General features: G+C 61.5%; 1 protein-coding gene across 3 annotated transcripts; it reads right to left on the bottom strand.

The window, feature by feature from the left end:
* Positions 1-277: 277 nt before the first annotated feature.
* On the bottom strand, positions 278-13,483 carry DBN1 (drebrin 1). Of its 3 annotated transcripts, none has more exons than XM_045822400.1 (15): positions 13,267-13,483; positions 8,777-8,832; positions 8,087-8,199; positions 7,846-7,920; positions 7,603-7,749; positions 7,385-7,462; positions 6,969-7,120; positions 6,779-6,842; positions 4,406-4,465; positions 4,203-4,326; positions 3,337-3,474; positions 2,838-3,008; positions 1,741-2,426; positions 1,352-1,454; positions 278-1,185 (listed from the first exon to the last, which is right to left on the bottom strand). In XM_045822400.1, exons 1-15 carry the CDS (start codon positions 13,350-13,352, stop codon positions 1,115-1,117), a joined length of 2,124 nt encoding a protein of 707 aa, XP_045678356.1. In that variant the 5' UTR covers positions 13,353-13,483; the 3' UTR covers positions 278-1,114. The 3 variants fall into 3 exon arrangements, with proteins under 3 accessions (XP_045678356.1, XP_045678376.1, XP_045678365.1); XM_045822420.1 differs by lacking the exon at positions 13,267-13,483 and adding an exon at positions 12,913-13,045; XM_045822409.1 differs by lacking the exon at positions 3,337-3,474.
* Positions 13,484-13,797: the final 314 nt, after the last annotated feature.

The raw sequence follows: 13,797 nt of genomic DNA, 5'->3' as shown, positions 1-13,797 counted from the left end.
GGTAACAAGTGGAGGGGATACCCACTACTGTGCCCAAGCTTGTGGTCACCAGAGGTGCCTGGGCCTTGACGAGCGAAACCTGAACGCGCTTTTCAGCTGCTAAGTGGCTGGAGGATGCGGAACTAAACCTAAAGTCAGCCTGCGTCTAACTACACCCCACCTTCCCTGCCCACGAGATCACGGTGAGGGCGCCCCTGCAACCTTGGAGATCAGAATAGATGGGGGGGGGCAGGGCCCCACCCGCGGCCCGCCCCAGATCCACCCCAGGAAGCCCGAAGGGATCTGGATTTCTTTATTAACAGACATGAGCACGACCCGTTACAGAAGTTTGTGCTTTCCAAAAAACAGTTACTGAATGTGAAAAAGGAACCCAAGCAAATAGGGAAGAGTTGGGGAGGGGCCACCAAGCCCCGGGGCCCCACCCAAAGCCCTGACCTGAATGACGCCTAAGGCCTCCAGCCTGGGACCCGCCCAGCAGGAGGGGCAGGAAAGGGATGGGAAGCTGAGGGGCCCCAGCTGGGCCTGCTACTTTCTTTGGGCCAGGTGGGTAGAGGTAAAGAGAAGGGCGGGGAGGGGGTCCCAGGGAGCCAGAGCCGGCGAGCCATTTATTGCCATGTTTTCAAATTCGTGCAAAATATCTGAAGCCCTGGACAGAGAATACAAAGTGATATTTTTCCAAGAAACATAAAACTAGGAAAAGAGGTGGGGGGGCATTTTCCCACCAGAGCTCCCCCCTTGCCAGGCCCCAAGCAGGGTGAGGCCTCCACCCCGGCCAGCTGAGTGAGCAGGGAGGACTAAGCGCTACAATCTGGACCGGGCAGAGAGGGGGGTGGAATATGCAACAGCGTTTCAACTACCAACGGGAGGAAAACCAGTCAACTGTACAAGTCTCCTATCAACTTTAAAAAAAACAAAAAACAAAAAACAAAAACAAAAAAAAGCTGTAAAAGTCAGGCCCTGTGGGTGGGGAAGCGGCCAAGTCCCCGGCCAGGGCCGGAATCCAGAGTGGGTGCCAGGCGGAGCTGCTTCGAGTGCAGGCGCGGCGGGCCGTTTGGCCAGAGGCCGGAGCAGGTGGGTGGCCTTGGCAAGGGCAGCCTGAGGGCGGGCGCCACTGCTAATCACCACCCTCGAAGCCCTCCTCTTCTTCTGGGACTGGGTCTGCATCCCAGCAGGTGATGTCGATTTCTATGGTGTTGGAAAGGGAGGGGAGTTAAGAAGATGGCTGGCAGATCCAAGGCTGTGTCCCCCAACCCCTGAGAACTGTGCCAACTCTGTAGGGGGGATGGTACCTGCCCATACAGGAACGCAAGACCTCACTCTAATTCCGACCCATCATCCATATCCACAATACCTGGAGGCTTATTGTAGAACACAGGAGGCGGAGCCTTTGCACACAGATCTTCTGATTGGGTGAACTCCTCCTCCTGTGATTGGCTGAAGTACCCCTCACTGGCCTGTAGGAGAAAAGCATCAGGTCACTGTGGCCCCACCCAGGAAGACCAAAGCTGACCTACCAGGCCCTGAGCCCGTTGCCCAGGCAACCAGTGATTCCATGGTTGCCAAGGAAACAGATACCTGCCTTGGGAACAAAAGCAGAGTAGGCCCTGGAAGGGGAATGGAATAAAGCTTCCCCCTAATAATGTGGGTCACAGAGGAGGGTACTGCTGCAAGCCTGAAACACAAGGTTAGCCCCCCAGCTCCACCGACTTCCAAGCCTCCCACCAGGCTGTCCTGACCTACCTGAGTCCCTTCCTTCTGGGTCGTCTCACCATTGGTCAGCAGGTGGGGCTCAGGCTCTGGCTCTGGCTCCGGCTCCTGATCCTGATCCAGCTCCTCCAGAGCAGAAGGCAGAGTTGGGGCCTGAGGGGCAGCCAGGGGCTCCCCTTCTACTTCTGCCTCTGGGTCACAGAAGGTGGCTGGTGGCTCAGGCAGCTCATCAAAATTGAGGAGGTTGGCACAGACTTCACCTGTTGGTGGCACTGGTTCCTGAGCCCCCTCATCCAGCAGGGGCACCTCTGCCAGAGTGACCTCAGCACCTAATGGTGCTGTGGGGGACCTAGGCTCAGCCTGGGGTGCGGAGGTGCCATCCCCATGGCCAGGCCATAGGTCTATGAGGCTAGCGGGGGCAGGGGTGGAGGTGTTGGCAACAGCGGTGTTAGCAGCAGCAATGTTGGTTTCGACAGCAGCAGCTGCCAAGGTGTCGGCTGCGGTGGGGTCAGCTATGGCAGGCTCTAGCGGGGCGGCCAGGATGGCCTGCTCAGGAGCTGCCATGAATATGAAGTCCTCTATGGGGCTGCCTTGCCCGTGGGGAGGCTCCGGTGCCTGAGGGGGCTCCTCCACCAGGCTAGCCCAGGCCTGAGGGGCTGCTTTGCTGGCCTCCTTGACGGTCCCTTCACTGTCCAGGCGGGGGCCAAGCTCCTGGGTCCCTGTTACAGCACACACAGAGGAGACAGAGGTGACCAGCTCCGCCAGAGAAGGCCCTGTGCAGCCACCCTAACCGACCCTGCCTGTGCACTGGAGAGCTGGCGACCTCCCGGAAGGAAGGCCTCCCCCAACAGCTCCATGCAAAGTGCCCCTGGGCCCCGATGCCCCTTTACCTAGTGTCTGTACGCCACTCAGCAGTCTTGGGAGGAAGGCCCGATTCCCACTCCACGAGAGACACTGAGGCTCAGAGGGCAGATCTTACTGCCACAGCAGGGCTCCTCCCTGCCACAGCCACCTCCAAGGCAGTGCAGTCTGGGTGGCTCAGGTCCCTGGGGAGTTGTTACCATGGCCACTGCAGGTTCCCAGCACAGAGACTGGTGAGAGGCCTCATAGGGCTGGGGCCCCTCACTCACCTTGGGTTGGTGGGGGTGGGGGTGGCAGTGGTGGTGGCTGCAAGGATGTGACCTCATCCAGGGCCCGTTCGATCTGCTCAGAGACAGGGGTGGAGGCTGTGCTAGAGTCAGATGGGCTCCGGGTGGGGATGGGTGTGGGCGCCATCCTCCGGTGGCTGTCCAGGTGGCTGCCTGTGGAACAAACCCCCACACTGGTCAGTGAGGGCTGGGAAGCCAGGTGGGCACAGGACTGTACACCTTGGGGCCTGGCCAGCATCTCTTCTCTGGAGTCTGGGTGGGGGCTGGGAGCTCCCCAGGCCCCACAGGGGCCAGACCACAACTCCAAACCCTGTAAGCCAGGACCCTGGGGGCCAGTGCCCCTTCAGGGCCAGGGAAAGAGGCAGGCAGTACCTGCTCTGGGGACAGACACCAGAGAGCAGCAGTCAGGCTGGGGAGTGAGGGCAGGGGTGCTGCTGGGAAGCGGGGCCCTCCTTACCCCCCTGCCGAGGCTGCTACCTACATGGGAGGGAGGAAGAGAGGTTTGGGGTGCGGTGGCAGGTGATATAGGGAAAGGGAGTCCGTGGAGGGGAGGAGGAGGAAGAGGAGGAGGAGGAAGGCCCACTGTCCGATGCCTTTATGAAAGGGCAGTACGGACGACCTGCCGAGAGAGACAGACAGAGAGAGAGACAGAGGACAAGAGAGGGTCAGTCTCCCCCACCCCTACCCTGAGGCCTTACCCGCCCCCACATCCGGCCCTGGGTGTCCAAGCTGCCTTTGGCCAGGGTGCACATACAGCCAAGCTGGGCTGCAGCCTCAAGCTGTCCGGTGACACCCACCAGCACCAGCCACGCACAGCAGGGAGCCCACCCACTGCAGCCAGCCTTGGCAAAGCACACACCCAGCGTGGCCAGCCCCACCCCTGCAGCCCCAGCACAGGCCAAGCACGCACAGGGCCAAACACTCAGACCAGCCAACAGGGAGCAGAAGGGTGCTTCCGGCAGGGGGAAGCTGCAAGGAAAACCCCGACAGAGAGACTGGGTGCAGGCTCCAGGGCCAGGGTGCCAGCCCACCTCACATGCAGCACAGTCCTCAGGCAAGGGCTGGCTCAGCCCCAGCAGGTCCGCTCTCTACAGCCGGGAGTGCCTTAGCTGAAGCCAGAGCTGCCCAGGGGGCCTCTAGCACTGCCCCCGTTCAGCCAAATGTGCGCACCGACCGCCCTCTGCGAGCCTTCCCGGTCCCAGGAAGCGAGGGGGAAGCACACGTAACGAACAACCTTGTCTTCTCCGAGGTCCCTGGGCAAGGCCTCCCTTCCAAAAAAGAGCGCCAAAGAGGCTTGGGGACAAAACCTGAGGAGTGACAGTCAGGTCGGGGGGGACCTGGGACTACCTGGTCGGTGGCCGAAGGGTGAGGGCACATCACAGCTGCCCGCAGAGGCCGACGCGACTCGTTCCTGCTGCTTGAAGAACTCCCGTGGGTTGTCAGGCCGCTGGGCGATAATGGCCGCTGCCTCCTGGGGGCATGAGGAGGGAATCAGGGCCCAGCCGTGGCAGCCCCACTGGACTCACCTGCCCTGTCCCCCCAGCTCTCACCTCCACCTCTGATTCTGACTTCTTCATCTGGGTCTCTTCCTCTTCATCCTGCTGGTCACCCTGGAAACCAAAGGCAGTGTCCTGGGCACCACCCTTGCCCCAGGAGCTCTTGCTTCCTCGGAGACCATGTTTGCTCCACAGTCTGGCAGGAAGGGCTCACAGATGGCACCTCTGTCTCACAGCAGCTCCTCACCATCCACAAGGCCCTCAGCCAGGTACCTCGTCTCCGGCCTGGACAAGCACCTGGGCGCCCAGCTCAGCGCCTCCTGCTGCTTCAACCCAGAGCCATCCAGGCGCCCTCCCTGCTTTGCAGCCAACTTCTCTGGAACCTCCTACCCCAGCACCCAGCCAACTGAGCCCCACTTCACTGCTGCCTGGGTCTCAGCATCATGAGACTGCTGCTCCCTCACTGCCACCCCCGCCCCCGGGTTGGCCCACATTCCCCACCCCGAGTGACCTAGCCTCTCTCCAGCAGCCCCTTCCTACACTGACCTGCCCACACACCTTGAGATATAGACTGAAGTCATCAGCATGACAGTTTCCATACCTGGAACATGCACACCACACACACTTGGCAGGGGAGAGGGGTCTCCCCTCAAATGCCTGACCCCCACCCCATTCAGGCTGTTTCCTTCTCTGGGTCCCCATAAGCTGTTCTAGGTACACACCATGTCAGAACCCTCCTGCCTTGGGGATCACGTCCCCCCACTCTTAGTCGGCAACACGGGATGAGAACTAGATCTGCGTGTAAGTGGACAGCATGAGGCTGAATCGGCACATGTCCACTCAGTTGAATTCACTTAACGGTGTCCCCTGCTGCCCCGATGGCAAAAGGGGCAGGCAGGACTGAGCTGGGAGAAGAAAACATGGCAGGCAGGGTGCAGTAACAGGGCTCCTTTGTTTTCGAGCACACACCTAAAATTTAAACTTTCTGTTGGGGTGCATTACAACGGCCCTTCCAAGTATCCCCCTTCAAGAGGGTTGTCCCTCCAACTACAACTTCCCATCTTCTGGAATGAAGTCTAAAGTCCTCTGACCTCACTCTGCCTTCCCACACTCCCCCGCTCCTCAGCCCACTGGGCTCCAGTCAGGCTCCTGCCTTCCCATAAATGTGACTCTCACCACCTCTTGTGGGCACCCTGTCCCTGCCTAGTGCAATACGACCTCCCTAGGCCCTTGCTGTGAGCGGGCAAGTCAGTGTGGCGAACAGATGCAGCGGAGGGTTATCAGCTTTACAGAAGAAGGGGACAGCCTGACACACGATGAACCTGGAACACACGCTGAGTGAAATCAGCCAGTCACCAAAGGAACAACTCTGTATGATTCCGCCCAGGAGACACCGCGAAAAGTCAAATTCACAGAGGCAGCAAGGAGACTACCAGGGTCCGAGGAGGAGGGGAGGATGGGGAGTCTGTGTTGTGTGCGTGCAGAGTTTCAGTTATAGGACGATGGAGAAGCCTAAGAGAGAAACAGTGGCGTCATCTGTACGACACGAGTGTACTTAATGCCGCTGAACTATGTCCGCAAAAGGCTAAGATGGTACACGATTAAGCTCACCAGTTAATTTCATCTTCTCCATCATATTTCTCACACCAGGCACACGGCAGGCAGGTGGTAGCAAAGCTTTGCTGAGTGAGTGAGGCTGGAGTTTACCAACTGCCCTTCGCCTCCACCACCCAGAGGCCGACAAGACTTCCACTATGACCGCCACTTACTGCCAATGCCTGCAGGGTATCCTGCTTTCTCCCGACCCATCTCCTGTGGGTGTGGCCCTGAGGCTCCGAAGGGTCCCTAAGGCCCAAGACCTGCTCATAACGGTCCCAATCCAGACAACCACCACCCACCTCCAGTCCTGAACTGTGCCTTACCACCGAATGGTGTTCGTTCAAAACACTAGGGTGTGAGTCCACCATCATTTTCAAAGTGCCAGTCCACAGACCCTACACAACACCCCAGTATTTGGAGGTCCAGACAGCACCCCCGGAACAAAGGGGCTGCTCTGAAGCAGACACCACACACGCCGTGTGTCAGATGCTCAGCACGCAGGCACAGATGCACTGGTGTGGCTCTGCAGCACTAGCGTGGGGGCAGGTCTTGAGCCCCTGAGTGCAGGAAGCAGGGGCAGTCCACCTGAGCCCCTCAGGCCTTGCCAGGAGGTGATAGGAGAACCTACTCAATGAGGGCCTGGGCCAACAGAGGTTTTTCTTTCAGTCTAGAGTGTAAGATTCTCCACGGAGGTCTTTCTACACAGCCAGGAGCCAGATCCCCCCATGATCATGTGGCAGGGCTGACACTCCATGACAGTCCGTGCAATAGTACCCAGAATGCCCCAAAATGGCCCCAAGCCCCTGGTCTCCCCGGCTAAGCACTCACAAAGATAGACTGCTCCTTCAACCGCCGCTTGGCCTCCTCAGCTTCTAAAGTCTGCTGTTTCCTCCTGAAACAAGAAGTGGGAATCAGCGGGCCTGCACCCCTCCAGGAAGGCCCAGGCAGACCTGCAGGGGGGGAGCGGGGGCGGGGGCAGGGGTGGGGCAGGGCCTTGCAGTAGGGTGGGAGCACGCACCTGTGCTCCTCGATCTGCTGTTCCCGCTCTCGGTAGCGCCGCTCCCGCTCCTCCTGCTCCTGCCGCTCCTGCTCCATCCGCTCTTGCTCGAACCTGAGTCTCTCGTCCAGGGCTTTCTTCCGCTCCTCCTCCTTCCTTAGCTCTTCCTCCTTCTGCAACCACCCGTGCCAAGGCAGTGTAGGCCCTGAGCCGACAAGGGGGCCCCCTTCCCCTCCAGCCCGTCCGTCCCCAACCCAAGACTGGGGAAACGTGGTTTCTGGGAAAACAGGTTGAGCCCCTGGGCAGAAGGCTGTCTTCAGCTGGGGGAGCCCAGAGGATGGGACCCACTGTGCATGGGGAGGTGTGGGGAGAGAAGCCCAGGGGCCATGCCATGGGGTTGGGCCAGCTCGGCCTGCAAGCCAGAGTCAGGCTCGCACCTTGGCCTGCTCCCAGAACTGCTCTCGGTTGATCCGCTTCATCTCCACAGCGGCATCAGTCTTCTGATAGGTGGTGCCCTGCAGAGTCAAGCAGCCTGGCATGAGCTGGGGTAGCAGGCCGGGTGCTCCGGGAGCTCCCACACGAAAAGGCTGAGGAAAGACAGGAGCAGGGCAGGTGAGCCCTGGGCAGGGCCCTCGGGCCCCAGATGCACACTGACCACCGGCTCCGTGTTCTCATCCTCGCGCAGCCGCAGTCGGTGCAGCACCGGGCTGGAGAGCCTCGCCAGCCCATTGGAAAGCCGCTGCCCAATGGCGCCCGCGTCGATGTCTTCCACACTGCTGGCATTCACAATCACGTCCACACCCTGCAGCGAGAAGGTGTGTTCAGGCAGCATGGCTCCCTCCTGTCACCACCACCAGCAAACAGACCCTGGGTGGCTGGCCCCTGTCCCCACTCTCACCTGGAAGAATTCAGCCACCTTAGCCACATGGCTGGCACAAGCACATTTGCGGGCATCAGGCACATCCTCGCCGACCTGCAAAGCACCCAGCACAGGCAGGGTTGGGAAAGGACAAGAAGGGGCAGTGGTAGCCCAAGACCCCAGGCTCTCTTCCCACAGGTGCAGGGGTGTCCTCTCCAGTGGTGTCGGTAGGTAACTGTTCTGGGGCCTCTGCCCCCTTCCCCAGCCCACAGCAGCATACCCAGTTGATGAGCACGTATTTTGGCAGAGCAGCCTGGGAGTCCTTGACGCTGCAGAAGCCGTACATCACCTTCTGGTTCTCAAAGTGGCCCGAGAGCTCCTGCAAGCCCCCATCTGGGGGAATCAGGAGGGAGTCAGGACTCCTGTCTCCTAACCCTTACCCCATAAGGGCCTGGAACCCGAAGAAAGATTCTTCATGTGGGCTCCACGGGCACCCCGGGACCTGCAGGCCCGGAGTTCTGTGCTGGGGTGAGAAAGAGTGGCAGGCAGGCCCCAGCTCTGCCTGTGACTCCCCAGGGCGTGATTTGGGGTAGAGATGAGGACACACTCGTTCTTCACACACCCTCATGTCTCCCGAGGTACAGTGCCAATGAGGGAAAACAAAGCCTTTGCCCCAGAGAAAGTGGGGGTGATCTGGGCCATCCCTGCCCGGCCCCTCCTCCCTAGCTGTGTGACTTTGGGTAAGTCACTCTCCCTGTCTGAGGCTGTCTTCTGATAATCAAGCAGAAAACAAGGCCCCCTGCCTCCTCACCATGGAGAGCACAGGGATGACCAGGAAGGACACCTGCCAGACAAGCATGGGTCGCTGGATACACACCAGGAGGCGGCCTGGAGCCAGACGGGTGGGGAAGAAAACACCCAGAGGACGGGGCGGGAGAAAGCAAAAAAGAAAAATGGCTTGGATTCTTACCTCCTGACGCTGCAAGCTTGAGGTCATCTGAGCCATCCTCATATGTGTACAGAGCCCTGGGGAGAGGGAGGGGTGGCTCTCAGAACTGCCAATTTTGGGTGGGGACAGCTCTAGGGAGGAGGAGGAGGGACACAGAGCAGGCAGGAGGGGAAAGGGGTTCTGGCCCAGCACCACTGCCAAACAATAGGGCTAGGTGCCATTTCAGTAGGGGGACGCTGGTAGAGGGGGCCTGGGTCAGCTGGGGAAGAAACCGCTGCCCATGTGCCTCGTCCTCCGAGCCCTGGCCCTGGCAGCCTACAGCCCAGCAAGCGGGTTTGAGATGGAGATTCCAAGGCGACAGTTCCTTGGTTACTGTTCCCTGGCTACCACACTGATAGTCCCCCATTGGCTGTTGCCAAGCATGCGTCTGGGTACCCATCACCCCTCCCCTCACAGCGGGGAAAAGAGAAGAGAGAACCTGGTGCTCACTCTGATCAGGGCATCCCATTGTAACCATGGCAACCTGGCAACTGGCACATGACTGGCCCACCCCAACTACAGGCTCCAGAACACAAAGGACCCCAGGGACACACCCTCAGTCTTCATCTCAGCCTCTCTAAAAGGTGGATGAGGTCACCCAGGCCACTCTTGCCCAGACGGTGGTGGCCCACGGGTGATTTCAGTCTCCTGGCCTCCCAGCCTCTCGACCACCTTGGCCCCAGCTGGGGCCCTGGCCTGGCCTCCTGAGAGTGTCAGCCGAGAGTGTCAGCCTTTCCTTCAGCCTCGGCGTCACCAGAAAGCTGACCTAGCAGCCTGCCTCCTCCCTCCTCCTTCCTAGCTTCTTCTCCCCAGACTGCAGTGCCACAGCATCCATTTCGTGGCAGGGAAGGCCGAGATGTGTGCTCCCGAGGACCCCTCCTTGAGAGGACAGGCCTGGGGCAAGGAGGGGCGGTGGAGAAGAGAAAGGGAGAGAGTCAGGGAGAGAAACAGGGAGAGGAGGAAGAGAACACAAGAGAAAGGAGGGAAATGAAGGGGTGAAGAGGAAATGAAGGAAGAAGAGAGAAAGGGAAGGGAGAGAAAAAGGAGAGGGGAAGAGAGAGAAGGAGGAGGAAGCACGAAGGAGGGAGGGAAGGAAGGCCCGTCCCAGCCCCTGGGGGTCAGCCCAAGTCAGTGCTAGGAACACACACACACACACACACACACACACACTCGATTCCCAAAATCCCTCCCGCCTGAAAGGGACACAGGTGGGCTGTGAGGCGGAGAGCTCTTGGTCCAACTGTTGCCCAGGCCCCAGCACTGGCAGCTGCTCCCCAGAACAGCTGTCCCACCACCTGTCCAGCTGCCCTAAACCACCGCTGGGAACAAAGGGCCCTCAGAGAAGCAGGGTCTGTCCCTCCCAACTCCACGGATGAGAAACTGAGGCAGAACTCCAAGGCCCTGGTCCCAACCAATGCTTCAGAAGATACTCACCCCAGGAATCAGCACCAGCCCCCCCAGAGGCTGCGAGGGCCCTTGCTGCTCCCAGGAACATCTGCCCTGCTCCCTCCCCCTTTGGCTCTGGCCTTCCCACCTCTGCCACCTTCCTGGCCGTGGCCCCTGCCCTGACCTGGCAGAAACCACAGCTAAGGTCAAGGCCTTCAGCAGGCCTTCAGCTATGCGCCATACACCTGCCCTTCCAGCTGGACCTCTCCACTGGCGCCACAAGCTGGACCACTCCCTGCCGCCAAGCACAGCTCTGACACTGCCCGCCCTCAAGGCTCTTACATCCATGGTTCCCTTCACAGAAAAGCCAGAGCTGTCCCCTACCCCATGCCCAGCCGGGGCAGAAACCCCTCAGGGCCCCGATGGCAGCTCTACGGGAAGCTGTGCTCTGTGCCCCAGACCATGTCCCACAGCCCAGCAGGGATGGGCAGAGGCTTCTGCGCCCGCCCCAGATCTCACTCAGCCAGTGCTTCTCAATCACATCAGGGCGGCCTGGGCAGGACACAGGAGAAGTGAGGAAGGGGGAGGGATGTACGATCTCACCAGCTCCAAGCCCTGGAGACAGACACTGCCCTGGGCTTGGGGAAGGCAGGAAGTCTGACTCAGTCAACAACAGACATACTTCACACCCGGCCCTGGTCCACACAGCAGTAGGTGTTTGTGATACCAACTCAAACTCTGAGGAACCATTGAGGCCAGAGAAACTGGAACAGAGTGAGGTGGCAGCTGGAACAGCCCAGGTCCAGGGAGGTGCTGGGGTCAGTCAGCTCAGGCGAGAGGCTGAGGGCAGGCGGACCCCTGGAGAGTCCCACTCAGGAAGTCATGGCTGGGACAGCCCTGGCTGTCCCTCATCCCGCTGAGCCCAACCCCCTCTTCTGCTTTTCAAGAGGACCTGAGAGGAGCAGGCTCTAGTGTGGTCACACAGTGATTCATGTCACACTCAGGGCAGCACTAGCTCTCTCACTACACTGACTTCCTGGCTCACCTATTCCCAGTAACTGGGCCGTGGTCGGTTTCAGAGCCCCCGCCAGGAAGTAGCCTGTACTGGCCCCTCTGGGGACTGAGCTCCCCCACCATCACCACTCAGGGGGGAAGGTAATGACAAGCCCTTCCAGCCAGGCAGCAGTTTTACCCAGGACACCCCTCTCCGGCCTCTGAGTGCAGGGGTCTGCCCCTGGGCCGAGGCCCCACTGCACTCCTCGCTCGAGCGGGTGGCTGTGAGCACTCATGTCCCCACTGCAGGATGTGATCTTCACACTCTTTTCCCAAAACGCTATCTGGGCCCTTGGGACTGAAAACAAATGTGTGCACGTGCGAGGGTGCGTGTCTGCATCTGTGTGTGTCCCACACACAACCCAGATGGGGGGTGACGCACGCCAGGGATTAATAACTAGCTTTGGCCACATGGATATGGCACGGAGATGGGAGCCCAGGCCTCTGCTGAGCATGAGGTGGGCCAACGGTGGTGGTGTGGTCCCGCACTGGGCCTCTGCTTTTAGGAGATCAGGGCCAATGGTGTGGTGGTAGACAGCACTCCTCAACTGAGGGCAAGTGGGGCACTCTGAGCTGGACGGTGGCCCCTGTCCAGGCAGGGGACATCATAGCCCAAGGCCAGTTCCTCCACCAGGCCAAGCTGGCCACCTGCCCGAACTCTTCCCATGATCTCAGCCCCTGGGGCAGGGCGGGGACAATGGGTGGCCACCGGCCCACTTAACCTGTGCCGGCCTCTCCTGTGACTGACCTGCAGAACATGGGAGCCCGTCTCTTGCGTCCATCCCTCCAGGCAGACCTGGCTGCCCGCCAGTGCTGCAGTACTATGGCATGGACGCCTGGCCATTTGTCCCCTCCTCCAGCCCCCAGGTCAGTGTCCCTACCACAGTGCCCTCCCTTACTTGCATAAGGCCAGCCCAAAGGAGGTCCCTTGGGCATGCCCTCACTCTGTGCCTCAGTTTCCTGCCTGCCCCGGAAACTAGAGGTCTGGAAATGGAAGGAGCACCTGCCCCAAGACAGGGGTGTTTTGGGTAAAATGATTCCTGAATGGGGCAGTGGGGAACTCCCTGGCTTTCCTACCACCCTGGAGATTCCAGCCCCAGAGCAAGAGGCCCACCCCTCCCAGAGCCCAAGGGGAGACCACAGCTGGGGAAGGGGGTGCCGGCAGCCCAGCTCCTCCCCAGCCAGGGAGCAGAGAGCCTCTTGCACTGGGCGATGGGGCCAAGGGCTCAGAAGATCTACTCTGCCCCTCATCCCTTCCTGGGAGCTCTCTCCAGGCTTGTGTGGGCGCGGGCCTCTTCCCAGGGTCCCCAGCTGGTCCTCCAGGCCGGAGTTCGGCCCCTGGGCATCTCCCAGCCCAGCTGCCCAGTCCCTGAAATCCCCTCGATCCCTCCCTCCTCCGCGGCCGCGAGATGAACAGGAGTCACTGGGCGGCAGCCATGTGGCAATGAACATCTTTGCATCACACCCCAACTCCGAGAGGCCCCCCGGTGGGCGGGGCGTCCGGGCCCCCAGCCCTCTCCGCTCCTCCCCCGCCCTAGCGTTCCTTTGTGCTGTGGCCGGTTGTCCAGGCTGGGCCGGGCACGCTGAGCTGTCTCCGTTAGCTGGGTCCCCGCCCCGTCCCCGCCCGGTCCGCGCCCGCTGAAAGGTAGCGAAGGTGCCCTTGGTCGCCCCGTGCACACCTGTCCCCGGGGGCCGAGGCGGGGGATGGGATCCTGCAGGGCCATGCGGTCCGGGGTCACACGTCCGGACCCCGCATCCCTCCAACCCGCGCCCGGCCACCGCTCTCACAGCGTGCCTGGGGCGGCCTCCGGGCGCTCGCGGCCGGCAGCGCCCCGCCCGGCCCGCCCGGCCCCTCCCCCGGCGCGCACAAAGGCAGCCCCTCCCGGTCCTCCTCGGTCGCTGCACCATTTCGGGGTCGTCCCCTCCCTTCCCGGCAGCCGGGTGGCGGGCCGGGTGGAAACAAAGGCGCGGCGGCGGCGGCGGCGGCGGCGGCGCGGGGACAAAGGGGCCGAGGGGCGGGGGCGGGGGCTCACCAGTCGGCCGCGCTCTCCTCCCGGATCACCTCCTCGTACGCCGCCAGCAGCTCCAGGCGGTGGCCGCTGAAGCTGACGCCGGCCATGCTGCGGGCCGGACCGAGGCCGAACGGACAGACGCACAGACGGACAGAGGAGGAGGGATGGAAGGAGGGAGTCACCGCCACCGCTGCCTCGGAGCCTCTGCGGCGAAGCGAGCAGAGCGAGCCAGCGGCCGGGGGAGGGGAGCCGGCCGGCGGGGGGCGGGGGGCGCTGGCTCCGCCCGGCTCGTCCCTCCGCGCTCGGTCCTAGCGCCGCCCGGGCCCGGCCCAGGGGGAGGTCCGCCCCCCCTTCCCGGCCTGCCCCGGGCGCCCCCGCGCCCCTCACCCGTAGCCCCTGGGCCCGCGCCGATGCGTCCCTCCACTCCCGAGGCGGGTCCCACCCGGGTCCCCAAACTTCACCTACCATGGCCCCAGCTTAGGCGCTCACCTTCTTTCTCAGCCCCAAACCCAGTCGCGTCCCCAACCTCACCAACCCTCTGTAGGTCCAGCT

The sequence above is a fragment of the Phyllostomus hastatus genome, unplaced genomic scaffold (genome assembly GCF_019186645.2).
Source record: "Phyllostomus hastatus isolate PE091 unplaced genomic scaffold, TTU_PhHast_1.1 phas_contig_150, whole genome shotgun sequence".
NCBI lineage: Eukaryota > Metazoa > Chordata > Mammalia > Chiroptera > Phyllostomidae > Phyllostomus > Phyllostomus hastatus.
The sequence above is the reverse complement of the archived record's forward strand: the minus strand, read 5'-3'. Positions and strand labels throughout refer to the sequence as shown.